The sequence below is a fragment of the Odocoileus virginianus genome, chromosome 20 (assembly GCF_023699985.2).
Source record: "Odocoileus virginianus isolate 20LAN1187 ecotype Illinois chromosome 20, Ovbor_1.2, whole genome shotgun sequence".
In the NCBI taxonomy this organism is placed as follows: Eukaryota; Metazoa; Chordata; class Mammalia; order Artiodactyla; family Cervidae; genus Odocoileus; species Odocoileus virginianus.
In genome coordinates, this window is record NC_069693.1 from 15,624,272 (window position 1) to 15,650,546 (window position 26,275).

The 26,275-nt window shown below is 55.6% G+C and overlaps 3 protein-coding genes across 7 annotated transcripts; 1 reads left to right on the forward strand and 2 right to left on the reverse strand.

Moving 5' to 3' along the window:
* Positions 1-119: 119 nt before the first annotated feature.
* FXYD1 (FXYD domain containing ion transport regulator 1) lies at positions 120-6,362 on the reverse strand. 5 transcript variants are annotated; one of them, XM_020912639.2, is made up of 8 exons: positions 6,245-6,263; positions 5,900-5,979; positions 3,224-3,288; positions 2,738-2,770; positions 2,090-2,164; positions 1,571-1,607; positions 608-657; positions 120-416 (listed from the first exon to the last, which is right to left on the reverse strand). In XM_020912639.2, the coding sequence occupies exons 3-8, from the start codon at positions 3,282-3,284 to the stop codon at positions 394-396; spliced, it is 279 nt and encodes a 92-aa protein (XP_020768298.1). In that variant the 5' UTR covers positions 3,285-3,288; positions 5,900-5,979; positions 6,245-6,263; the 3' UTR covers positions 120-393. The 5 variants fall into 5 exon arrangements, with proteins under 5 accessions (XP_020768298.1, XP_070307966.1, XP_020768297.1 ...); XM_070451865.1 differs by lacking the exons at positions 3,224-3,288; positions 6,245-6,263 and adding an exon at positions 6,330-6,362 and having other exon boundaries at positions 5,900-6,038; XM_020912638.2 differs by lacking the exon at positions 6,245-6,263 and having other exon boundaries at positions 5,900-5,998.
* A 2,051-nt stretch (positions 6,363-8,413) lies between these two features.
* Positions 8,414-17,187, forward strand: LGI4 (leucine rich repeat LGI family member 4). The gene is made up of 9 exons (XM_020912637.2): positions 8,414-8,985; positions 9,383-9,454; positions 9,701-9,772; positions 11,101-11,172; positions 11,279-11,350; positions 11,586-11,755; positions 13,823-13,987; positions 14,071-14,576; positions 16,220-17,187. The coding sequence occupies exons 1-9, from the start codon at positions 8,813-8,815 to the stop codon at positions 16,532-16,534; spliced, it is 1,617 nt and encodes a 538-aa protein (XP_020768296.2). The 5' UTR covers positions 8,414-8,812; the 3' UTR covers positions 16,535-17,187.
* Positions 17,188-18,201: 1,014 nt separating this feature from the next.
* Positions 18,202-24,374, reverse strand: FXYD3 (FXYD domain containing ion transport regulator 3). The gene is made up of 8 exons (XM_020912642.2): positions 24,268-24,374; positions 21,189-21,251; positions 19,782-19,814; positions 19,652-19,675; positions 19,012-19,086; positions 18,891-18,927; positions 18,535-18,572; positions 18,202-18,402 (listed from the first exon to the last, which is right to left on the reverse strand). Exons 2-8 carry the CDS (start codon positions 21,226-21,228, stop codon positions 18,383-18,385), a joined length of 267 nt encoding a protein of 88 aa, XP_020768301.1. The 5' UTR covers positions 21,229-21,251; positions 24,268-24,374; the 3' UTR covers positions 18,202-18,382.
* Between the last annotated feature and the right edge of the window lie 1,901 nt (positions 24,375-26,275).

Sequence of the window (26,275 nt, forward strand, 5' to 3'; positions counted from 1 at the left end):
GCCCCCGCCCACTGCCGACGTCCCCGCCCCTTCCCCAAGGGTGGGGGCGCCCTCTGCCGGGGCCAAGGGGGCGCCCAGGCTTTCCACGGCGAAGGGACTGACAGATTCGCACAGCGCTGTCAAGAGAGAAAAGCACGTTTTATTGGAAATCTGAGCGGCAGAGTCTGTGGGGGCAGGGCTAGGGAAGAGGGCAGTCCGGGTGGTGATGGGCGTGCAGAAGGTGGGTGGGAAGCGTCAAGTGCCAGGGGCATCTTGTGGGGGTGAAAAGAGCGAGGGGCAGGAGAGCCCTCCAGACCCGCTACCCCAGCCCTTTGCCCCCTCCTCCTCTCTCCTCCCTCCCTCAGCCTAGTTAGAGCTTCGGGACCTGGCTGGGGTCCATCGCGCCAGGTGTCTCTACCGCCGGCGGGTGGACAGACCTGAGAGGGAAGACAGAGAACCCGGAAGTCAAGAGGGGCACCCCAGCTCCTCTGAAAGGTGGGGGCACGGCAGGGCAGTTCAAGCCCCTCCCCCCGAACCCCCGCCTCCCCCCCGGGCCCAGGGAGGGCCAGCAAACGGCTTCTTGGAATCAACTCGCATTCCCAAACACCCGAAGTCTCCCCAAACTCACGGCGGATTGAACTGCGGAAAGTTCCCTCCTCTTCATCAGGTTCCCCAGTCCTGGGAAAGGAGATGCATCAGGAATTGGGGGTGGAAAAGGAGAGAGGCAGCTACACTCGGAAGACCTCAGCGCCGGCCCCACTTCACAGACCAATCCACTGAGACCCACAGATGGGCAAGGAGCTGGTTGGAGCCGCGAGAAAATCCAGTGCACCCCAGGAGCAGTTTAAGTGTTTGGCAGGAGGCGCTCCAAGCCGATAATAGCGAGTACCTCCCAGAGTGCTAAGGAAGGAACTAGAATTTGGAAGAGGAGGTACATAGCCAAAGCGACTTGAGGGCAGATTGCCTGGAGACAGCCTAGGTTAGAAACCCAGAGCCCTCATCTTCCAGTTGAATGATCTGGGGCGTGTGAACACCTTCCCATGTCTCGGTTTCCTCATCTGTAAAAGGAGGTTAATAACAGCACCTACTTTATAGAGATGGTGTGAGGGGTAAATAACACATAATGAAACAGCATCTTGCACGTGGGACACAATAAAATACTACCTTTATTTATAATAACATCTACAAATCTTAATAGGAAGAAGATATTCATACGTTGCTTGGGCTTTAAAATTTTATTTAACGATGAATCAAAGAGCTAGGAACAGGACTCTGAGCTAAACTGGGCTGCCAAGTGAGGTGATCTCATTTCGCCGCGACTCTTTCACAGCACTTATCACGCTTTGTGGTTTTATATTTGTGGGTCTGTTGGAACCCATGGCCACCGCCCCCACATGGCTGGAAGCTCAGGCATACAGAGAGGGCAGTTAACTCGTGGCTTGGTGCCAAGGCCTGGCTTGGGGCTGGACACGTAGTAGGTGCTTAATACTTATTTGCCGAAGGGTCTGGCTGTGGATTGAGTGGACTTCTGACCTCACCCCCAACTCTCCTTTACAGCGGGAGGAGATGAGGGTCCAGAGAGGCTTCTTACCTCTGTTGCTGGTTGAATTTGCACCGGCATCTTCTGCCTGTGGGTGGGGCCGTGGAGAGAAGTGCGCTGAGATTCCGCACTAAGCCTCACAGCGAGCCACAGATCTCGCTCGCCGGGGCTGGAGTGGCTGAGGATAAGGGTGGGGCAGGGACGGGGCAGGGGCGGAGCCGAGGGCGGGGATAGAAGTGGGGGCGTGTCCGGGGTGGGGATAAGAACGGGGCGGGGGCGGGGATAGAAATGGAGGCGGGGCCGGGGCGGGGGTAGAGGCGGAGCGGACCCGAGGGCAGGCAGGATAAGAACGGGGCGGGGCCGGAGGCGGGAATGGGGGAAGGGCAGAAACTGGGACGTGGCTGAGGGCAGGGGCAGAACAGGTGCAAGGCCGAGGGAGGAAAGTGGGGTGGGTAGAAACAAAGGCGGGGCCAGGGGCCCAGATAGGGGCGGGGTTGAAGGCGGAGCGGGGGGTTGGGCGGGGCTGGGGCAGACACCGGAAGCGACTGAAGGCAGGGTAGGGGGACTCACTCAAGACGATGAGTATGCCCAGGATGAAGAGAATCCCGGCGATTATAAGGCCTCCGATCCGCAGGGATTGGTAGTCTGTGGGCAGCAGGGAGGCGGGTGAATGCAGGGAGGAGGGTGAATGCAGGGAGGGGAGGAGGAAGGATAGGAAAGGGGCAGAATGGGAAGGAAGGGGCAAAGAGGAAGGATGGTGAAGAGGAGAGAAAGGACATCAGTGAGAGGAGGAGGGAGCGATGTGGGACAAGGGGGATCAGGGAGAAAAGGGAGGAGGTGGACAGGGCAAGGAGGAGGGAGGAAGCAATCGCGTAAGGAAGGATGATGGAGCGGGTGAGGGGGGCAGGGAGAGGAGAAAGGCAAGTGGCAACAGAGAATGGGCCGTGGGATACTAAGAGGTAAAAGGAGAGTCAGAGAGACAGAGGGGGACCAAATAGAGAGACAGAGACCCACAGAGAGACAGAGACAACGGGAGATTGAGACAGAAAGAGTCAGAAAGCCAAATCAAGAGAGAAAGAATTAGAATTACAAAGATATAAACACCGAGAGTCTAGAGAATGATGGAGACAGAAGCAGAGAGAGGTGGGGAGAGGGGAGGAATGAGGAGAGGGCAGGCTAATCAAGCCCAGCACCCAGAGAAAGATGCCCCTCCCTCACCGTAAGTGAATGGGTCATGTTCCTGTGATGCTTCTGGAAAGAGAAGAAGAAATCAGGGTTGGATGCTTCCTAGGACCCTGGACAGAGAGCGGCATCATGAGACCCTGTGGGGATTTTACATTCTCGGGGCTGGAGTCTGGGGACTGTTAGACTCTGAGTAGGCTGTCCACCCTCTCTTGGCTGCCCCTCTGCACTGTCCAGGGTGGGGCAGGAGGAACCTGACTGCCTCAGCTCTCCATCTCATTCCAGGTTGTCTATGGTTCCATCATCCACGGGAAGCCAGTCTCCATCCCACCCTCCTCCTTTGCCCGACCTGGGGCATCCTCTCCCCTCCCTGAGATACCAGCCTGTGACTGGACCCCACGTCAGACCCCACTGAGACTCAGTTCAGACTGGAGGCTCCAGCTTGGTTCTCTTGCAGCGTTTTCCCCTACCCTTGCCACCCCTGGGGCTGAGGTAGTAGTGGGCGGCCTCCCCCAGACTCACCTGCGTTGACCATGGCAAGGAGACCCACACAAAGAACCAAGATGTAGCTGAGAGATGCCATTGTCCTGGGGAATACCAAAGGTCAGGAAATGCGTGCCCTCATTCTCCCACTACCGGGGCCTGAACCCAAGCGGTTAAGTCAGAGACAGTCCAGGGACTTAATTCCAAAAGCATCTGTCATCCGGCTTGGTCACCCTGAGAAACAGAGGCGACCCCTGCTTCACCAGGACACAGCGTCACCAAAACAACCCACACAATGGGGGTCACCCAGCAGCAAGGACACGGGTGAGGCATATACAGTCCACAAGGATCTCCCGCAGGCCGGGGCCTCCCCCACTGCAGGCCCCAGGTTCCCCGCACCTACCCTGGCAGGGGAGAGCAGAGGCCTCACCCCACCCAGGTGGAGAGACAGACACTGCCAGGGACGAGACAGCCAGGAAACGCCCAAGGGCCACCTGCCCGCACACCACGGCCTCGCTGTGTCCGTAATAGCCCGGCTCTCCTGCCCTCAGCCGCTGGCCGGCTCTCTGCCTGACCCTGGGTATAAATATCTCCCACTTCACCCTGGAGGAATTTGCCTCGCACAGGCCACCATGGCAACAGCCTTCCTCCCCCCACTTGGGGGTCATGCACAACCCTGCCCGGGTGAGGCCGGGCTGCCACACTGCCACCAGCTGCCCCCGTGGGAAAGGCCACCCCTTCTCCTCTTCTGGAAGCAATGAAAACAGGGAAAACATCCCTTGGCCTGCCTCTGGGTGACATCTTTCACCAGCGGACAGCACCAGGCGAGTGACAGGAGGCCCAGGCCGGTGGGGCTGAGATAGAAGACAGATGCCAGGGGCGGGGACGATGCACGCATGCGCACATGCACACAGACGCACAGTGGGGCTGCAATGGGGACGATGCCCTCTCCCCAAACTTCTGGTTGGAGCAAGGCGTGGGGTGGAGACACAGGCACACATTCGTCCCCATCTGGGCCTCCGGTGTCCTCAATCAGTGAGGCAACCCGACCTACACACATGAGTGTGCGAAACCCACACCCAGCCAGTGTGCACGCGCCACAGCAGGGGCAGGGCGGCGCTGCACCCACACTTCCACCCCTGAGGGAACCCCAACGTCCCAACCACACTCCCTTCCTCTTGGGTCTGGCCTGCCTGGGAAGCGGCTCCTGCTCCCAAAATAGGCGGCCCAGCCAGGCCAGGGGTGAGGCCCTGGAGGGGAGGGGCGGGGAGCGCTCACCCCAGTCAGACTGTCCCCTGCCGAAAGAAGGCCCCCAAACGTCTGGCTGTGCCCCGGGGCCGAGCACTTTGGACCCCCTGGCCCAGAGCTGGCCGCGCTGCCCTCAGCGGTCTCCCCTCCCGGCCCAACCCCACCCCTACCCTCCCCAACCCGAGGCTGTAACTGGAGCCGGGCTGGAGGGGGGCCAGGGGGCGGCCCCCAGCCCAGACCGCCCTGGCCCGCTAGGTTAACTCTCTCAGCTCGGAGGGAGGAACAGTAGGCAGTCAGCGGTGGGGAAAGCTGGGGAGAGGAGGTGCTGGCAGGCAGGCTGGATTACAGGCAGGCATACACACACACACACACACACACACACACCAGCCTCACAAACAGCTCAGAGAGCTTCTGAACTAGGATGAGAGGATGGGTGTCAGTGATTTTCTGTGCTGCTCCCTAGGAACTGGGCCCAGCCTGGGCTTAAGGTCACCTGGCCTAAGAGCTTAGGAGTCCACTGACCCTTGACCCCGGTGCCCTGCAGGGCCCTCATCAGCACCACAGGACTGTCTGGGGGGCATTTCAGTGTCTGAGTAACTTGTCTGCTGCTGACTGTGAGGTCTCGCATGGATATACACACACACACACACACACACACACAGAAACTGAAAGACCCAGATAAACAGGCACAAAACAAGACAAATACATGTATATAAATACAAACTCAGAATAACACACCCAGGGAGAAGCCCAAAGACACACACACACACCAGCGCTTCTTATACCAGTCACAAAATATCAGGACAGACACATCTGTATACACACACAACACATACATATTCACTAAGGTGGTGCCCCTACAGAGACACAATCAAAGACCCAGTTGGCCACACAGCTTTAAGCACACTTACAAATGGTCACAAAGATACACACTGTCTGTACAGAAATACACCAATGCGCACACACTACACTTGAATACATTCAAAGGCGTGCTACAGCTTCTGAGCTAGGGTGAGAGGGTGGGTGCCAATGATTCTCTGCGCTGCTAGGAACTGGACCCAGCCTGGGCTTAAGGTCAGCACTCCTACACAATCTCAGGCATGTGAAAGCACACAAACTCCATCCATTTGTACACACACACACACACACACACACACACACACACACACATATTTATGTGGGCTCACAGAGAAGCAGAAACACTATCAAGGACACAGCCATACAAGAAGCCACGCTGCGGTTTCATAACCATGAAAACAGACACACACACACACAGATGTTTGTGTTCACATCCTCATGCATGGGCAAACAGGCACGCCACTGGCCACACAGTGACACGCGTACAGGCTGACGCGCTGTGTTCACACACTCGGAGACACCATCAAACCTGCATTGATCTGTTTAGCCCCAAACCAACCTGTCCCTGAGCTCCTGTGGCCCCCCAGAACCCCGTGGAAGACATCGCACCTGGCATCTTCACCGGCGGGCTGGGCTCACAGGCTCTGGTAACCGAGAAATCGGGGACCAGCTCTGGACTCTGCCATTCCCTGTGGAGTGAGAGAGCTTGAGCAGTCCAAGAGACTATTCCGTGCCTCGGTTTCCCATCCTACAGAAAGGAGACGTCACTAAGGCCACACTTATCACTCTGGGCCAGGCTCAGAGGTCTCTGAACCCGACCTTGTCTTATTATTAACCCCATTTTAGAGATCTGCAAACCAAGTGTTAGCAAAGTGCAGATCCTTCTCCCAAGGTCCCTCTGGTGGTTAAGGGTAGAAATTGCCCTTGCCTGGAAGAGACCTGGGGCTCAGGTACCTCACTCTGCAGGACACAGATCAGCAGCAGGTAGATGTACTCACACTCAGGCACAAGTGGCCCTCACACACACACAAATACACACACGCATGCATGTGCGCATGTGCACGTGGCCTCACAGGACCCTGGCAGCGTCAAAAAGCTCCCTCATCCTCATCTGTCTGGGCCTCTGCCCCTGATGGCCCTGTATCCCAGGGTCACCAGCAGCCCCGGTTAATGATAACCCTGATGTTTACATAGCCTTGGGGAGGGGTGGTAGAGGAGTCAGGGGGACAGGGGGCGAGGGGACACCTGGCCAGCTCTAGCCAGCGCCCAGTTTCCTCCCCTCTCAGAACCAGCTGCTCCAGAGAGGAGAGGCCCTGCCGCCTTCTAGCTGGTGATGGACCAATGACTTAACTTCTCTGTGGCTCAGTTTCTCCTTCTGTAAAATGAAAATAATAAGTGTATTCGACTCTTATATATCTGGAGGGTGGTCTGGATGATTATCTGAAATGACCCATGGAAAACATTTAGAACACAGTTAAGTCTGGCACACAGTAAGTGATCCATAAAAGAAAAAAAAAAAAAGCTCTCACCATCATCATCCTTGTGATTCTTCTTATTGTAAACAGGAGTAAGAACCTAGCTGCGCTGAAACTCAGTGAGTATGGATTTAAGCCTGTCTGTCTTTACTCTGTGTCCCTGGCCCTAAGTTCTTTATTTAGCTTTTCATAGACCCTGTAAAGAAGTTTCTCATCCTTGCTTTACATCTGAAGTACCAGAGACTTGAAGGGCCTTGCACAAATCACAGAGCTCCTCGGGTGCTGGATAAGTGCTTGGTCCAAAATTCACCCCAACCTGTTGGGTGCCCACTTTGCTCTAAACCCTCTCTGTCCTCTCCCTGAATTCTCACACATCTGAGAAGTAGGTGCCACAACTGCCCCATTTGACAGATGAGCAAACTAAGGATTAGGGGCTCAGATCTGAGTGGCCCCGCCAAAGCAGATGCTGCTAAGCCCCTTGTCCTCCAAGGGTTCTGGGTGTGTGCAGCAGTGCCAACAGAGGCTGTGTTCTCTTCATGCCTTAGTTTTCCCATCTGTAAAGTGGGGGTTAGTAATACTACCCACCTCACAGGCTGTTGGCCGGGGCGGGGTAGGGGGGAGGGGGAAGAGCCGAGTAAATTTGTGTCAAGACTGATGCACAGCAAGTTCTCAATGAGCATTATTACTGCTATTTCACATTGCTTGTTGAGTAACAGGGGCCATTTATTTCCTTTTTTAATTTAATCGATAGAATCTATCCAGACTGCTAAAAAGCTTGGTCCAAAATGAAAACAGCCAATATCCATAGGTTCTGACCTCCAAAGGAAGAGAGGCCACAGAGCCAGCTGCCTGGGCTTGCTCCCTGGCTTTGCCCCACTTAGATAACCTAGATCGCAAATGTCTGGACCCCTCTCCTCAGTATTTCCATCTGTAAAATAGCCGTATGATCGTCTCAGCCTCAGAAGGTTGTAGTGAGGCAGCATGAGCTAACAAATGAACTGGTAGGACAGGGCTTGGTACAGAGTCAATATTAAAGAAAGGGGTGGCATCCTCATCCTTTTTTTCCTCGGTTTGACTCCCTACCCCTAGTGGGTGGTAGGCACTCAAGGGGTTAACTCCGGGAGGGGCAAGAGAGGTTGTGGGTTTGGAGCAGGGTGGCTGTCCTGCCGAGCATCGCCACCAGAGGGAGCAGCTGGACCTGAGCTGGTCCCTTGAAGCCTCAGGGCCAGCGCCCACCACACCCTCCTGGAGCCAGGGGAGGGGGCTGGCTGGGAGCGGCCTGCACGGCTCCAGCCCCTAGGGGTCTCTCCTTCCACTGCCCCTCCTGCCGACAGAGCCATCCGGTCCCCACCCTGGTGACATCCTTCTCACCCTCCGTGAGTGGAGTGGGGTGTCTGGGGAGGGGGCTGGCTGGGAGGAGCCAGGGCAGCTCAGCCCCCAGCAGCCCCTCCCCTCCCATGGGGCCCTCCGGCCCCTTCCCCAGGGCCTGCTCTTCCTATGGCCTCTGACCCCCGCCTCTTTTTCCTGCTTTGCCTCGAGCACCCCGTGCCCAGAGAGTCCCTTTCCCAAACCTCCCGGGAGAAGGGACGTGGGAGGAGGGGAAGAAACTTCCAGGGAGCTGGAAGTGGGGGGGGGGGGGGGGCGCAGAGGGACAGAAATAAAGACACCAGACACACACACACACACACACACACACACACACACACACGAGAGGCCAACAGACAGACAGAGACAGAGAAAAAGAGAAAGAGAAAGACAACTCAGATAGACAGAGGTAGAGAGTGGGAAACGGACTAACAGAGTCAGAAATACTGAAAAGGAGAGACACAAAGACAGGGAAAAAGGCATAAACAGAAATTTAGACACCAAAGACCTAGAGGGAGAAAGACAGGCTGAAGAGAGACTGAGAAAGAGGAGAGAGAAGCTGGGGCAGAGCGTGCCAGCTGGCGGCATGGAGGGTCGCCTGGCATGGGAGATGTAGTGGCCAAGACCTGGGCCGAGCTGGGAGGGCAGAGAGAAGCCGCTGCCTCGGCAGGGGTCAGGGGGCATGGGAGGGGCGGGAATTCTGCTACTGCTGCTGCTGGTTGGGCTGGGGGTGGGGGAGGCCTGGAGACCCCCAAAGGGAAAGTGTCCTCTGAGTTGCTCCTGCTCCAAAGACAGTGCTCTGTGTGAGGGCTCCGTGGACCTGCCCGAGATCCTCTCCCCGACCCTGCTGTCGCTGTGAGTGTCAGCCCTCTGAGGGCCTGAGGCTGGGGATGGGACCCCGGGGAGCTGGAGGGCCCATCAGGATCTTGGGAGGGGGCAGCAAAGGATGTCGGGAGTCCTGGGAGGGGGCTACTGGGATTTGAAAGGGAGCAGGAGTGGGGATGGGAATTCCAGAGGGCAGGGGCATCTTGGGGGGGGGGGCTGGGGGGAGGGAGAACCATGGGGTGCGCAGAGTGCTGCCAGGATCCTTGCCAAGCGAGGAGGGCAATTGCCCGTCTCCCCTGGAATGCAGGGGAAATACACACACCCAGGGTCAGGTTCCCTCCTGCCCCCTCGGACAGGAGCCGGCTCTGGGATGGGAGTGGCGCACTGGAGCGGTTTTCTCCTCACCCACCATTGCCCACATCCCCAGCTCATTCGTTAGGACCCGAATCTCCCAGCTGAAGGCCGGCAGCTTCCTGAGGGTGCCGTCACTGCACCTGCTGTGAGTGGGGTCCGACTGACATGAAGTCCGGGGGGGCTGTCCATGCACTTGCATGTGGGGGGGCCGAGTGTGCACACTTATGTGTTTGGGCATGTCTGTGAAAATGTCTGTGTGATCCACATCCTCACACTGCATGCCTGTGTGTGTGATCATGCCCAAATGGGCTGGGGTTGCGGGGAGCCAAGGTTAACATGTCAGGTAGGGAGCAATGACTCTGGAAAAATTTCTCTCTTACCTCCTTGCCAGCCTCTTCACATCCAACTCCTTCTCCGTGATTGAGGATGATGCGTTTGCGGGCCTATCGCACCTGCAGTACCTGTGAGTGAGGCCAGGAGAGGGGGGCAGGAATGGGGGCCTGGGAGAGGAAGGAGGCGCCCCTCCGTGGCTCCTAGAGTAGGGGGAAGGGAGGAGCTTGTTGCCCTGGGGAGGAAGTGTCTGGACAAGGGATCACCTCGGAGGGGCAAGACGGCCGGCCTCTTGAGTGGGGTTGGGGCTCCTGCTCAGCTGTGTAATTTCAGCTTGCCTCCACCGCCCTCTCTGTTTCAAGATGCACAAAGTCCTGGGTAACCCATGATTGTTTCTGGTCCTACCTGACTTTCAGGAGACCGGGCAGGGTACAAAGAGGCCAGAGATAAGGAAATGTTTCAAATTAAGAGGCAGAGACTCTGAGTTAGTTGGTGATGGTGATACTGATGTGGTGGTGGTGGTGTTGACGGCATGACACCAGCGGTAATGTTGGCGGTGATGATAATGGGGATGGTGCTCACAGGGAAGTGGTGGCATTATTGAGGATGACGGAGTAGGGATGATTTTGATAAAAATGGTGGACCCAATGGTGATGGTGCTCTTGGACCATCAGATGGACACTGATTATGAAGTCTGAAGGGTCGGGGTTAGTAATAATTATCAGTGCTGTGGACATTGGTGATTATGATATTGGTGTTGGTGGTGGCAGTGGTTTGGGGTAGGATGTTGGTGTTATGGCAGTGTTGTTGGTTCTGGGTTTGGCGGTGATGGTAAAGGTAGATGTATGTGCAGAAATTGTGGCAGTAGTGGTGCTGATGGCAGGTGATGATGTGAGCGCTGAGGATAATGGTGATGTTGGGACTGGCAATGCTGGTGCTCGTGATAATGGTGGCAGTGTTGGTGGTGATGGTGGCAGTGGTTTTGGTGTTGATTATGAAGGATGTATTCTTGGTGATGCTTATCAGTGTCGCCCCTGCTGTGAGGCCGGATGATTATGCTATTGATGTTGGTATTGATGATGGGAATAGTGGATGATGTTGGTGTTGGTGATGGTGGTGGCGTGGTATGTAGTTGGTGATGATGGCAGTTTTTGGTACTGGGGTTGATGATGGTGGTAGAGGCATTAGACATAACAGATAATGGTGCAGGTATGAGTGGTCATATTGGTGTTAGTACTGGTGTTGGTTATAGTGGCTGTGGTGGTGATGGTTCCTGGTAAGGCTGGCAAGGACCATAGGGTCAGTTCCTGGGAGGTTTTTCCCTGGGATTATGCAAGGTGATGGGAGAGAATTCTACGTGTTGCCATGACCTGTGGCTACCATGGGGTGAGTTCCCCAACCACTGTGGGGCTACAGCAGGGAACAGGGGGACCTCCCCCTGACCCCATCTTCCCTCCACAGCTTTATTGAGGACAATGAAATTGGTTCCATCTCTAAGAATGCCCTCAGAGGACTTCGCTCACTCACACATCTGTACGTGCTTCCACTGCCCCAGCGCACCCTGGGAGGCACCTCACACCCATCACCCTGGCATCATCCTAGGAGCTGCTGATGGCTTCTCCTTCTCTCCCTCCACCAGGAGTCTGGCCAATAACCATCTCGAGACCCTCCCCAGGTTCCTGTTCCGGGGCCTGGAGACCCTGACTCATGTGTGAGGCCCAAGGGGACTGGGAGGGTTGAGGGGATTGGGGAACGTGTGGGTGGGGGAAGGGGTCGTCTGTTCCCACTCCTGGTTGGCACAAGTGAGTATGACTGCGATGGTTTTTACATAGTTTCCACACCATGGTGGGGCCCTATCCTGAGCCCTTGCCTGGGGAGGGGCGGGGAGTATGGTCCCCAGCGGGTTGGAAGCCGGGTCGCAGCCCCTCCCCGGCCTCTTGCCCCAGGGACCTCCGCGGGAACCCGTTCCAGTGTGACTGCCGCGTGCTCTGGCTGCTGCAGTGGATCCCCACCGTGAACGCCAGCGTGGGGACTGGGGCCTGCGCCGGCCCCGCCGCCCTGGCCCACATGCAGCTCCGCCACGTGGACCCCAAGACGTTCAAGTGCAGAGCCATAGGTGGGGGCTTTCCCGGCGGGGTGGGAGGGACAGCAGGGGCGGCCAGGGCTGAGGGGCTCACCTCCCTCCCGGCCCTGCCAGTTCCTGGCTGAGAGTCTGCTGAGCAAGCATCTCCCCGAGCCTCAGTTTTCTTACCTGTGAATAGGGTAATACACTGTGACACAGGACTCCTGCAGGAGAGTTCAGTGATGTCCTTGGCATGAGGCCTGGGAGGGGAGGCCCTCATAAGTGTTCATTCTCATTGTTGTTGTTATTAATATGAAACTGACCATGTAAAAAATAATTCCTCCGATCACTTTGCTTTTCCGCAAACATATTCTGGTACCTTTATGGGTACTGGGCAAAGCAGAGAGCACAGGAGTGATGAAGCCAGCCCTGGGTCTTGTCCTCACAGAGCCCACGGCCAGAGGCAGGCAGAGAGGGCTGGCCTAGAATGACCAGAGCTGAGATGGGGGTAGCACAGAAGGGTCAGGGCCAGGATTGGTAGGGGGGAGATCCCATGGAGATGTGGGAGCCCCGAGCCAGAGTGGGGGCCAGGCCTAGCTGGAGGGTCTGGAAGGAGTGAAACTTTGAGTTCAGACCTGAAGATCATTACTAATATCATCCTCCTCAAAATGTAAGACAAGTTTTTGGTCTTCAGAATTCATAGAACAAGGAAATTTAACTGAGTCACTCTTGGTTCAGTTGTTCAACAAACACCAACTGAGGTCCACTTGGTGCCCAGCTCTGTGAGAGGCCATGGGCACGCTGTGGTGACCAAGAGAACCCGGGGCCTTTGCCTCATGGGATCACAGGCCTGGAGATGGGGAGTCAGACATTAAATAAAACATTGCTCAGTAAATGTATGGTACCCGTTATGATAAACACAGAGGATGATGAGGGAGTTTAGGGGGTGGTCCTACCTTTCCGGGGCATCGGAGAAGCCTTCTCCAAAGAGGTAGCACCAGCTGTGGCTGTAGCGAAGTGGAGGACAGAGGACGGGGTCAGCATGTGCAGTGAATCCCCCAAGGCATCACAGAGCTTATCCTGACTGAGGATGGAAGGAGGAAGGGCTGGCCTGGAGGAGTGAGGAAGGGAAGGACACAGATGAGGTGTCTCACCTGCAAGGGCCTCACTCTGCAGAACTTCGAAAGTCACGGAGAAGAAGGTGGACTTTATCCAGAGGACTGTGGGAAGCCACAGAGGGAGGGTTTTGAGCAGAGAGTGACATGATTTGATGGCCATTTTTTAAAAGATCCCCTTTGGATGGGCATCCTTAGCTGTTTGGTTTGTTGATCCAACCCAGGCCTCTAGAAGTAGGTCCTGGCATGTAGAATGAAGTGTTGTCAGCTGAAGGCCACTGCCACCACACTGGGCAATCTGGGTGCATCATTACCGTCAATGCTAAGTTGCTGTAACAGAGAGGTTCTAAATACCATGAAACAAAGAAAACAGAAGGGTCTGAGGTGAGCAGTTCAGGCCAGTGGGGCAGCCCCTGGGTGTTATCCTGCTTTCCATGGTTGAAACCGAGTTGTGATCCCATCCACCTACCAGTTCACAGGAGTGGGGGAAGGGACCTAGTCCAGGACAAGCCATCCTCCTAGAAACAAGGCGAGCACTAGAACCATCACTCTGCTCTGGTTCATGGCCACGTGTCAGGAGGTGACGTGGGGGCAGTGCTGGGCTAACGGCCTCTGATTGGGTGGCTTTGTGGCCAGATGCAACCCTGTGTGATGGAAAACAGGAAGGATGGACTTGGCTGGACAGCTGGCTGCCTGTGCCTCAGTTTCCTCCTCTGCAAAGTGGATATAATAACAAACTATACCCCACAGGGATCTTGTGAAGTTAAATGAATGATGAAGGTGCTGTTTCTAATTATTTGATGATGCCATGCAGCTTAGAAAATAAGAGTATCACCGTGTGGTTGTGAGTTAATACGTCCATAGATAAAAAGTTTCCACCATGCATCCCCATGAAGTCAGCACCATGGCAGTCCTCACTGCAAAGATGCACAAGCTGAGGCTAGGTGATGCGGACCCTTGGGGGTCCCCCTGGCCTGTCTGACTCTCTCCCTCCCCCCACCTCCAGAGCTGTCCTGGTTCCAGACGGTGGGAGAGTCAGCGCTAGGTGTAGAGACTTTCTCCTACCAGGAGGAGCCCTACATTGTCCTGGCACAGCCCTTTGCCGGCCGCTGCCTGATCCTGGCCTGGGACTACAGCCTGCAGCGCTTCCGTCAGGAGGAGGAGCTGTCTGGTAAGCTCCCTCCCATCTTCCTGCCTGCCAGGTAGCCTGCCCAGCTGGTCTAACAGGGCCCCCTGTCCCCCTGCTCCCCACAGCACCCTCGGTGGTGTCCTGCAAGCCGCTGGTGCTGGGCCCCCGCCTCTTCGTGCTGGCCGCCCGCCTGTGGGGAGGCTCGCAGCTGTGGGCCCGGCCCGGCCCCGACCTGCGCCTGGCCCCGCTGCAGGCCCTGGCCCCACGGCGACTGCTGCGGCCCAATGATGCCGAGCTCCTGTGGCTGGACGGGCAGCCCTGCTTCGTGGTGGCCGACGCCTCCAAGGCGGGCAGCACCACACTGCTGTGCCGGGACGGGCCTGGCTTCTACCCGCGCCAGAGCCTGCATGCCTGGCACCGGGACACGGACGTCGAGGCCCTCGAACTAGACGGCCGGCCCCATCTGCTGCTGGCCTCTGCCTCGCAGCGGCCCGTGCTCTTCCACTGGTTCGGGGGCCGCTTTGAGCGGCGGACAGACATCCCAGAGGCCGAGGACGTCTATGCCACGCACCACTTCCAGGCTGGCGGGGACGTGTTCCTGTGCCTAACACGCTACATCGGGGACTCCATGGTGAGGTTGGGCACAGTCCTGCGGGGTGGGCACAGGCCCCACCTGACTGGCAGGAGCTCACTCCCACTCCAGGCTGGCCTCTCAAGCACTGACCCAATATCACACACAGGCCTCTGAAGGCTGACCTGCCTGATAGCTGACCTTCCTAATATGCTGATCTTTGAGCTCTGACCCTATCCCAACGCAAACTCCAAGACTGTGATCCCTCAAGATTGTTGCTGTTTGGTTACTCAGTCGTGTCCGATTCTTTGCAAACCCATGGACCGCAGCACGCCAGGCTTCCCTGTCATTCACTATCTCCTGGAGTTCGCTCAAACTCATGTCCATTGATTCAGTGATGCCATCCAACCATCTCATCCTCTGTCGTCCCCTTCTCCTCCTGCCCTCAATCTTTCCCAGCATCAGGGTCTTTTCCAGTGAGTCAGCTCCTCGCATCAGGTGGCCAGAGTTTTGGAGTTTGAGCTTCAGCATCAGTCCTTCCAATGAGTATTTAGGGTTGATTTCCTTTAGGATCGACAGGTTTGATCTCCTTGCTGTGCAAGGGACCCTCAAGAGTCTTCTCCAATGCCACAGTTCGAAAGCATCAATTATTTGGTGCTCAGCCTTCTTTATGATCCAACTCTCACATCCATATATGACTACTGGAAAAACCATAGCTTTGACTAGATGGACCTTTGACCCTAAACCACTCTCCATCTCCCAAAACTGACACCAGCCCCAAGATTCTGATTCTACTACCAAACTGACACACTCCAGTACCTACATTTTTTTCTTAAGTTTTTATTTATGGCTGTTCTGGGTCTTCGTTGCTTCTTGCTCAGGCTTTCTCTAGTTGTGGCGAACAGGGGCTGGTCTTCATTGCAGTGCACAGGCTTCTTATTGCAGTGGCTTCTCTTCTTGCAGAGCACAGGCTCTCAGCGCACGGACTTCAGTAGTGGGGCACACATACTCAATATTTGTGGCTCATGGGCTCAGTAGTTGTGGCTTGCAGGCTTAATTGCTCCACAGTGTGTGGAATCTTCCCGGACGAGGGGTTGAACCCATGTCTCTTGCCTTGGCAGGTGGATTCTTATCCACTGTGCCACCAGGGAAGTCCCCAGGACTTACATTTAACCACAGCCACCACACCCTGAACCCCCAGGGCTGATGGCCCTCTCCCTCCAGCACTCTCTGGAGTGAGATACAGCCACAGGCAGGGCTTTGAGCCTGAAAGGCACTGATATGACTCAGGGGCTCATAGGATGTCTGTGTGGGGAGCAGACTGTAGGCACAGGGGCAGGAACAAGGAGACCAAGAAGAGCAGGGAGGAGGTTATGTGATGGTTCAGGAGGCAAGTGACTGTGGTTGGGCTGGAGTGTGGCCAGAGAAGATGGGAAAGTGCATACCATCATAGGTGAAACTGACTCCAGGACTGACTGATTCTATGTGGGGCTGAAAGAGAGAGAAGGGTCCAGAGTGACTCCAAGTCTGTGGGCTGAGCAGCTGGTTGGTGACATTTAGAAAGATGAGAAAGCTGTGGGAGTTTGTGGACTTACAGGCCTCTGTTCCTGAGCTATTCCAAGTCCTTTGGAGCCTAGGGGATCACTGATAGGCAGGCCTGGCCCTGGGGACCCCAGCCCTAATGAGCGGCCCCCCTCCCACAGGTCATGCGCTGGGATGGCTCCATGTTTCGCCTACTGCAGAAACTTCCCTCTCGAGGTGCCCACGTCTTCCAGCCACTGCTCATTGCCAAGGACCAGCTGGCCATCCTGGGCAGTGACTTCGCCTTCAGCCAGGTTTTCCGCCTTGAGCCTGACAAGGGGCTCCTGGAACCACTGCAGGAGTTGGGGCCCCCAGCAATAGTGGCCCCTCGGGCCTTTGCCCACATCACCATGGCCGGCAGACGCTTCCTCTTCGCTGCTTGCTTCAAGGGCCCCACACAGATCTACCAGCATCATGAGTTAGACCTCAGTGCCTGAGGCTGGAACGGAAGCTGGACATGGCCGGCAGGGGGCTGGCATGGGGATTCCTGGGCTTCAGGATGTCCCCTTTACTGGCCTCCTGACCCGACTCAGAAGTGACATGTGAGATGCTGACCACAAACCAAGTTCGAGGCAAGAGCTGCCCTTTCAGTCTTAAGCAACATCTTGCCTGGGAGATGACACCCAGGAGATGACACCCATCAAAGATGACTTGGGGGCTCAGGCTGGGGGACCGCTGCATGGAGCCGGTAGACAAATCATGGTGGGAGGGTAACGTGAAGAGCTCCATGAGGTCTAGAAAAGTCCACCTCAACCCACTCCCACCCCTTCTGTTCCCTGTAAAAGTACTGAGAAGGCGATAGCTTTCCTTTTCCTTCTAAACTCAATCCGGCCAATCGCTTTTAGTGCCCGCCTTCATGACGTCATCAGTCGCTGGGCGGTTTTCCCTGCCGGGCCTGCTAACTTCCTCTACTGCTTGTGCGCACGCCTGCTGCCAGGCGGAAGCTCAGCGTGTTGTTCCTCTTGCGCGTGCGCGGGGAATAGGTGGGAAAGGGCGAGTTTTAGCCGGGAGCCAGGGGTGCCTCTCCTGGGTCGGTGACACGATCGCAGACGGAAAGTGCATGGGCTCAATAAACGCGCTGTGCACCTTCCCCACCGGTTGTTGTGGGGTTATTGGGAGAAGGTGTCTCCTGTGGCATGGGGTTGGGGTAGGGGAGGAAGAGTAGTATCCCAGGAGCTGTATTAAGGAGAGGGGAGGTGTCCCAGGGTGCATTCTGGCTGCTCTTGGTGAGCTTTCACGAGGTCTCTAAGGAGCGTGGGCTCATATGGGGGGGCCTTGTGGGGTGTTCAGGGGATATAAAGGCATTGTTAGGGGGTTAGGTCATAGGTTTATTGTTGGTCCGTGTGTCCCAGGAGATATTTGGAGGTGTTTTGAAGGGTTTTAGGCATTTTTGTGGCTCTTGGGAACTTTTTGAAAGTCTTATTGGGTATTGGAGACTGTGTAAGGGAGTTCCAGCCTGGTTGGAGGTTCTCACACCATGTAGCCATTACATTTTATTAGGGATATTGTGGGAATAATTTAAAGGTCTCATAGGAACATTTGGGTGTGAGGAAGCATCTTTTATAATGAAATGGGATCTGAGGTGAGTGGGAGGGTCATGCATGCATGCTTGCTAAGTCACTTCAGTCATGTCCCACTCTGTGTGACCCTATGGACAGCAGCCCACCAGGCTCCTCTGTCCACAGGATTCTCTAGGCAAGAATACTGGAGTGGGTTGCTATTTCCTTCTCTGGGAAGGTCATAGGGCCTCACTACTATAATCATAAGCTATCTGGGTACTCCGGGGTACTGGGATCATTCCACATCCTAGCTTTCCTGGGATGGTCCCAGGGTCCAGTATTCCATCTGGCTGGAGCTCCCTTTCACTCTCAAAAATATCCCCCAAGTAGAGCATTTTAAATTGCATGTGTGGTTCCCATGGCCACAGAGGCAGAGGTCAGGCCCCATGCCATCCACCAGGTCATGTGGAAGCAAGCTTGTGGTCTCATCCCAGTGAAGAGATTCAGCTGCCAGCTTCCGTGCCAGCCCCCATGAGCATCAACCTTCTGCCCTTCCCACCACAAACCCCAATGCAAATATAGGAAGTCTCAAGGCTGCTTGGGTATGAGGCAAAATCATTTTAAAGTAAAAACTGAACCAAGACCCCTCCAGGGAGTGGTGAGATGGAGCCCTGGCCAGGCGGTCTGAGGAGGGAGTGGAGAATTCCATCCTGGAGTTCAGGCTCCCTTGCAGAGCCAGGACTTGGGGGGAGAGTAGTCCTTGGAGCTCTTTCTGCTGATCCATTCTCAACAGTTTTGGGCGGAGCCTGGGGGAGGTGACAGGGTCAGCTTGAGAGTGGATCAAGTTATTTCTCCCCAGGGTGCCTCCATACACACACACACCCCATCTCCCCGCTACCCCACCATGTCCCTCTCAGCCTACTCTGTCCCTGTCTTACCTGGAGTGATGAGAGGTGGAGCATCTCCTGAACGGTGGCTAGGGAAAGAAAAGCGGTGAGATCTCTGATCCCTCCTGTTTCTCCTCTCCCTCATGGCTAGAGGAGTCTCAGCTTGCCCTGATGTAGCTCCTTAGCTATCTTTTCACAGGGTTATACCGTCCCAGGGACCAAAAGCATTTCAGGATTTCAGGCCCTTTGAAGATTCATGGCTCTAAAGAATGAACCTGGAAAAATCTTAGACAGGAATTTTCCAGGGCAGGATCTGGAGGCCTGGCTTTTTGCTGTGAGATTTCGCTCTTTACCCCAGAAAGGCATCTCCAGCATGAGGCAGCCACACTGCCAGGAACCCATCTTACCTGGGCTTCTGTCTGAACTTGCATTTGCATTTCCCACCTGTTAGGGGGAGGGGAATGTCAGGGGAGGACACCACCAGCCCTGCCCTGCCCCGCCCGCCACCCCGCCAGCCCCTGCACTCACTCATGAGGACAATGATGCCCATGGCACACAGAATCCCTGCGAAGATGAGCCCGCCGACCCGGAGGCCATACCAGTCTAGGAGAAACCCAGAGGGAGCCCTTGGTGCCAGCCCATGTCTTCCCCATCCGAGCCCTCAGCTACTTGACAATATCCCTTGGGCACCTCTCACGTGGGTTATAGCAGTGGAGAGAATGGACGGCTCCCCCAGCCCTCTGTGCTAACTTTCCAGTTTGCACACAGCAAGCAACAGAGATTTAATGTGGTATCAGGTAGAGAGAAGAGGTCTGAAGACAAATAAGCAGGTCCAGGAGACAGAAAGTCAGAGGGGAGATCTTTGAGGGAGAGTGGCCAGGGAAGACTCCTCCAAAAGGGCACATTTGAATAGAGACCTGAGGAGCGGAGGGAGGGAGTGTGGAGCTATGTGGAAGAAAATGTGGGGAGTCCCAAGGACCAGACTGGCACATCTTATTCCCTTAATCCATTGTTTTTACTCTTCAACTGGGGCAGTGAACAGTATACCATTAGTCTCACCCCCGAGGTCACCCCCATCAGACCCTCATCCGACCTGTGTGGGACCCTTGGCACAAAATAGGTATGAGGGGTGGGTGGAGAATGCAAAGTGAGGGGCAGGGGCTCTCACCATAGTAGAAAGGACTGTTTTTATCTGCAAGGAAAAAAATAAAGAACATGAATCCAGGACGAGAGCTGGGATGCAGGGCTCATCGGGGAGACTTTGGAGGTGGACTGGTGGAGGAGTCAGTCTGGCTCACCTTCTGGGTCGTTGGCGTCCAAGGCAGGCAGGCCTGGTGGGGAGAAGCAGGGAAGGAGAGAGATGGAGGTGCTGGCTTCGGCAAAGCTGGGAGCAAGGCCATGGAACCCTTGGCCTCAGCAAAGGGTTCCCCTGATGGACAGTTCCCCACCTCTTGAGGGCACAGGGTTTCAACCCCAAACTAGTTTTCTCTGCACATTCCACCTTGAAAGTGAGGGTTTCTCCCACTCAGCCCCACCCCTGAAGTAGGTTTTCATCTGGGTGGCTTTTGATCACCTAGTCAGCCTTTGGCCTGATGTTGCAGACACCTGACTAACCCACACCCCCTGTAGAAACAAGCGAGAGTCTCGTGGGGATGACAGATGGCTTCCACTCCCAGGTGTTCTTGGCCCTCATCTCCTGGGTCTGCCACATCCACGTCCCAACCCCCATTTCCCTGAAAGTGACTTACTAATTATGAACTTAATTTGTTGTTCAGTTGCTATGTCATGTCCAACTCTTTGCGACCCCATGGACTGCAGCACGCTAGGCTTCCCTGTCCTTCACCATCTCCCTGAATTTGCTCAAACTTGTGTCCATTGAGTCAGTGATGCCATCCACCATCTCATCCTCTGTCGCCCCTGTCTCCTCCTGCCCTCAATCTTTCCCAGCCTCAGGATATTTTCTTTGCATCAGGTGGCCGAGAGTATTGGAGCTTAATAAACTCCATACACCTTAAACTTAATAAACTTAATACACTTTATTTAAAAAAGAACTTTACATCACTATCCTGAATGGAATACCAGTCTTGCTTGATATAATGGATAAAAACAAAGACAATGAAAGCAAAAGACTAGGACTGAATTCTGGCTAGAAGCAGTCAGCTGTTTAGCTTTGGGCCTAAGCTCTATTCACCCTTTGTTAAAGGGATATTCATATTTTTAAAATTATATTTAAAGCATAGACACATGGTGCTTATTCTGTCCCAGGCACTACCCTTAGTGCTCTGCATGTTGTAACTCTGGTTTAATCCTCATAGTGACTCTCTGAGTAGGTGCTGCTATTGTCCAGATGGGGAAACTGAGGCCCAAGGGGTTTTTGGTAATTGCCACATAACCACGAAGCTCTTCCCACTCGTAATAAAGTGTTTAGGAGTGTTAAAGATATGGTAGCCCAGGGCCGAGCCTTCTCCAAGATGTCATCAAGGAGACATCAAGACGATGATGAGCTGTGTAAGCCTTGGCTGTAAGAGGTCCTCCTTTATCTGTCCCTTGAAATCACCAGTGTGACACACTCTACCCTCTAGGAGATACTGTCTTGAAGCTCCCCACCCCATGGGGGAGGCAGAAAGCATGAGACTAACATGCATACATGGTCACCACCCAGCTGAGGGGATGTGAGGAGAGGCAGTCCAGGAATGGACACTCACCTGCCAGAAGGATGAGCAGGCTCAGGACCGCCTCTTGCATGTTGATCGCTGGCCTGGTGGGATCTGGGGAGAGCGACCAGCTTCAGCAGGGCCCCCCGGAGGCCTCTGGTTCCCAATCTCCTGCTACTCTGCTCCCCACCCAGGGTACACAGCTCACCCCAGGGCAGGAAGCCTGGCCTTGAAACTCACTGGGCTGAGAGATAAGGAGTGGGAAAGTGCACTGGGGGCTGGGTGAGAACTCAGACCGGAAGAGGGAGGAGCAATAATAACTCACTGGATGTGGACTGGAGGCTCTAAGCGAATCACCCTGGATACCAAATGAAGAAGGTGCTGCCCACCGTTATCCCCATCTTACAGATGGGGACATTGAGGCTCCAGAGGTGAAAGTGGGTGCTTGAGAGGTCACCTTGCCAGAAGGCGGGATTTAAACCAGACCTGGCTGACTCTCTGAGGGCCTCGGGGTGTTGTGGGGAGTAGAGCATTGGGAGCCAGATGGCGGGAGGCCCGGTCCCCCGGAATGTCTCCCACAGACAGTTTGGAGCCTGCCTGCCCTGCCCAGACTTTGCTGGGCCAGGGCTGGAGCCTGGGCTGGGGCCTGGGCTGCTCAGGGCAGGATGTGGGCTGGAGAGAACTCAGGGAGGAGCGGGGGGCAGGCCTGGAAAAGAATCGCCTGGCTGCAGCCCCAGCCTTATCTTCTGTCCCACACTGCCAGCACCCCACCATCCTGCTTCTGCCCCACCCATGTCCATCCCACCCTGGTCCTCGGGTCCTGTCTCTGCCCCAGTCCCAGCTCCAACCCCTGTCCCTGCCTGTGCTCCCACCAAGCTCCTGGGGCAGCACACACTTCCTCTTTCCCCAGGTAGGTCTGCCCAGCACGAAGAACACTCCACCGTCCCCTTCCTCGTCAGGTTCAGTCCCCTGTGAGTCCCCCTGTCCCCTCCCCCACCCCTGCCCCACTGCCGTAGCACAGCATAGCTTGTCCCAATCTTGATAGCAAGAGCTAACACTTAGATCCACCCGCTGCTGGGCTCCGCCAAGTGACCTTGCTGGGTCATGGAACCTCCCAAGAATCCTGGAGACCCCATTTCACAGATGGCAAAGCATACCCCCCGCCTCCCCTGAGCCTGGCAGGAAGCCCATTGCCATCCCCTGCTCTGCTCCTGCGCACACCTGGAGATAGCGCCCTGTTTCTCTCTCTCTCTGCGTGTTCAGTCGTGTCCAACTCTGCCACTCCATGGACTGTAGCCCGCCAGGCTCCTAAGTCCATGGAATTTTCCAGGCAAGAATACTGGAGTGAGTTGCCATTTCCTTCTCCAGGTTATCTTTGCAACCCAGGGATTGAAACTGCATCTCTTGCTTGGCAGGCAGATTCTTGACCACTAACCCACCTGGGAAGCTCCAACCCCCACCCCACTACTTCCTTTAGCCTCCATAGAACCCCTACCCTGAGTTTCTTTTTCTGTTTCCAGAATGTTCTACAGATGCCTTTATCTTTCTGTGCCCACCCCAGATCCTGGAAAACTTCTTAGCGTCTTCGTGTTTGTGCTCAGTTGCTCGGTCGTGTCCGACTTTGCAAACCCCATGACCGTAGCCCACCAGGCTCTTCTGCCCATGGGATTTCCCAGGCAAGAACACTGGAGAGAGTTGCCATTTCCTTCTCCAGGGGATCTTCCCTGCCCAGGGATTGAATCCATTTGTCCGGTGTTGGCAGATGGGTTCTTTACCACTGAGCCACCTGGGAAGCCCTCTTAGTTTCCTCTTTCATCCTTTCTACCAGACCCACAATGTCAGTCTGAAAATCCATTTCTTGCAAAGAAAGGGCCTATCACTTTGGGAAACATTATTAAGGGGTTTAGGATCCCCCCCCCCCCCAAATAGGGGGCAGGGGCAGAGCTGGATTTGGCGTGTGGGCAGCACAGCTTAGGGGATCCCAGCTCAGGTCTGCGGAAGGACACTTGTTGTCTACAGTGAACACATGAGGCTTTGTCCCCCCATGGAAACACTAATGCTGGTGATAAGAGCTGGTCTGATTGAGTGTTTACCCCACGCCGGGCACACTTCTCAGCTCTTTGCACTTATTCATGCATATAATCTTCGCAGCTTGATGAAATTGGCACTATGATTAGCCCACGTTGCTGTCACAACCCTAGAAACCCTGTGAATTGAGTTTAATGCTCTATTCTGTCTTTCAGGACTCAGAGTCTTGGGGCTTAAACTTCTTTCCATGGGAGCCTCCAAACCCCCCTGGCCAGTCTGGGGCTCCGTAGGCCCCATCCCCATGAATCTCCCAGCATGCCCAGCACAGGGGACACTGATGGGTGGTCTCAGTCACACCTCGGCCCCTGCACGTTGCCACCTGACTGTCCCACACTGCTGGCCGCTGGGGGCTGGCGTCTGGGCATGTGCCCTCCCTTGCCCTGTTCAGGCTGTTGTGGAAAGAGGTCTCCCCAGCTGCTCCAGAACTGACTGTGTTCGGGGTGAAGACTCAGAGAGGAAGGTAGCCTGCAATGGAGGCTGAGCGCACCCCTCTCTGCTCTCTCCCAACCCCAGAGATCCCAGTGGTGGTGGGAGGACCGTTTCCGCCATCCACCCCCTACTGTCTGTCCCTCTATTTCTCCATGATGGTGGCCAGGCCCTTCAGGCATGAGCAAAATGACTCCCTCGTGTCGCTGAAATCTCCTCCCCAACTCCCTGTTTTAGAGCTTCCTCAGGAAGCCTCCAGCCCCTTTCCCTGGAGGTCTTCAGGACCCGCATATTCCCAACATGAGGACACCCCGAGTCCACCATCATCCACCCATCTCCTCTGATCCCCCAATCCAGTCTGGGGTCTATGCAGACACCCCCATCTACCCAGACCAACCAGTCTTCCGGACACCCTGTCCCATCTGTGGGCCTTACCCTCACCCCAGCTGGCTCACCCAGCCCCCTGTACAGAGATTGATGGGGACGGGAGGCGTTCTGTAATCTGCTCCCCCAGAGAAGGACCTTGATAGGGGAAGGTCCTAGGGGTCTTGAACAGAAAGCAGTAGAGAGAGGGGCAGAGCCAAGCAGTCAGAGGGAGAGGGCCCCAGCCCCTCACCTGCGTGCTTCCCAGGCTGCGCAGAGGATCGGTTCCGGGAAAGTGGGCCGCTTAGCCTGAGTCCTGCCTTTATCCGCAGCCACCACGCCCTAAGCAAACCTGGGCAGGTAGAGAACTAGTCTGACTCCCTAAAGCTCAGGGGTTCTCTCACCTCGTGCCTGTTCTTAAAGAGACAGTTCCCACTCACCCCCACCCCCACTTCCAGTGGCAGGGAGCTCCCCTGGGGTCTCCAAGATCACAGCAACCTTGGGCAGGGCAGAAGGAGAACAGGATGAGGGCTCACATCCAGGGAGGGTGCGTTCTCCAATCTCCTGCCCCTCACAAAAGGACAGGAAAGGGGGAGATGTTCCCGTCTTTAATAGCAGAGCTGCTGCCTGGCGGGGTGATGGGGGAAGGCCATGCTTTGGTTGTAATAAGGTAATCTCTCTTACTTAGACTGGGTGTTGTCCTTGGAGGAAGGATTGGTGGCCATTGCGGGAGATCTAAGGTCCTCCTCCGGGCTACTTGTTGCTGTTGACACAGTTGGAGGGTCAGCAAAATGGGCCAATAAGCCCAAGGTCATGAGGAGGGGGTGGGATGCCCAAGGGGTAAGGGTGGTGATGGGGTGGGGGTTGTTGGGCCTTAGACCATGATCTCTCCCCTATCTTGCCCATCACAGCCTAGGGAGCTGGATGCTAGGTCCCCAGCTCAAGACAGACCTTTCCAGCTGGGGCTTTTCCCTAGGGTGCTGGGGGCCACATGTTTCTGCAGTGGGCATTGGGGTGGGGGTTGCCTGTTACCCTGGATTAAACCATTGCACTGTGCTGGCCTCCCTTCCCCCCACCTCCTGCCCCTCCTCCTCATGGCATTCCTTCCGGCTGGGGTCTGTGCAGGCCCCCACTTGGTTCCTGTTGGGGTGCCCCCTCCCCCCAATTCCTCCTTTTTAGACAGAGGGACTTTTGTCTGGGGGCTGGATGGAGAACAAGGCGCCTTTGAGTGGCTGGCGGAGGATTGGGGTCACGGGGAGGGGCAGGGCCAGGAAAGGGGTGGCTCTGCGCTGGCCACCAGCTGGACTCCAGGCGACCCCCAACACCATTGCGGGGGTGGGAGGAAGGCTGCCGGGGCCAGGCCAGAGAAAGGGTGCCAGGGCGAGTGCTGGAGGGCAGGATGGGGACGGGAGGTTTCGGGGTCAAGGCTGTGCTGGAAGCTGTCTGCTGGGGGCAGGGAGAAAGGACCCCCCATTCTCAGCAGGGAAGGACGAGGGTGAGGCAAGGAATGCCCGTCCAGATACACATGTTCTTTATGTGGGTCCCTCGGGCAAATTCTCAATCCCAGGCCCTAGACTAAGACAGGGTCTCCTCCCAATTCCCATCAAGGAGAGGCCCATCCCTACAAAGAGTGGGTCTCAGTCAGGATGTGGCTCAGTCAAAGCAGGAGGTTCAGAGGGAGTTAGGAACAGAGAAGGGGAGGCCTGATTTGGGGAGGATCCCAGCCCAGCTAAGGGGGTCTTTGTGTCTGGGCAGACAGCATCTCTTTCCCAGACATTTCAAGATAGCCATGTCCCTTTTAAGACCCCTTTGGTGGTCTTCAGGATGAAGTGGTGTCTCCCTCTGCTGGGAAGTCCAGGAACTGCATGCACCCGAACTTGAGTGGGGACCAGTGGCTGGGTGGCTAGGAAGGATGCACCATCCTTCACCTGTGCCAGAGTCTGCACACTCAGTTGCCAAAAGAGCCAGACAAGAATCATGAGCAAGTAAAGCAAGACAAGTGTGAGACTACAAGTCACGATGGCAATTTGGTGAACAAAACTGAAGTATCTCCCAGACATCTTGTTATGGGGAGAAAAGAGCAAGGTGTTGAGAAGTATGCTACCATTTGTAAGGGGGAGAAAGAATGTATATCCATGTACTTATGAGTGAATGAAGTATCTTTGGAGATTGGCACCCATGGTTGCTTCTAAAGAGGAGGACCCAGAGGCTGGGGAATGCCTGGGAAGGGAGACTTACTAATCCTCATACACCCTCTTGTA

Bases quoted from the DNA above. Each gene is read 5' to 3' on its own strand.
- FXYD1 (XM_070451865.1), bottom strand. The intron at 1,608-2,089 runs GTGAGTCCCCCT...CCCCACCCACAG, and splicing joins GGGCATACTCATCGTCTTGA to GCAGAAGATGCCGGTGCAAA. The intron at 658-1,570 runs GTAAGAAGCCTC...CTCCTTTCCCAG, and splicing joins AAATTCAACCAGCAACAGAG to GACTGGGGAACCTGATGAAG.
- LGI4 (XM_020912637.2), top strand. From the start codon at position 8,813: ATGGGAGGGGCGGGAATTCTGCTACTGCTGCTGCTGGTTGGGCTGGGG. The intron at 8,986-9,382 runs GTGAGTGTCAGC...CCACATCCCCAG, and splicing joins TCCCCGACCCTGCTGTCGCT to CTCATTCGTTAGGACCCGAA. The intron at 14,577-16,219 runs GTGAGGTTGGGC...CCCCTCCCACAG, and splicing joins GCTACATCGGGGACTCCATG to GTCATGCGCTGGGATGGCTC.
- FXYD3 (XM_020912642.2), bottom strand. From the start codon at position 21,228: ATGCAAGAGGCGGTCCTGAGCCTGCTCATCCTTCTGGCAG. The intron at 18,928-19,011 runs GTGAGTGCAGGG...TCCCCCTAACAG, and splicing joins GGGCATCATTGTCCTCATGA to GTGGGAAATGCAAATGCAAG. The intron at 18,403-18,534 runs GTAAGACAGGGA...CACCTCCCCCAG, and splicing joins TCCACCTCTCATCACTCCAG to GCTCCGCCCAAAACTGTTGA.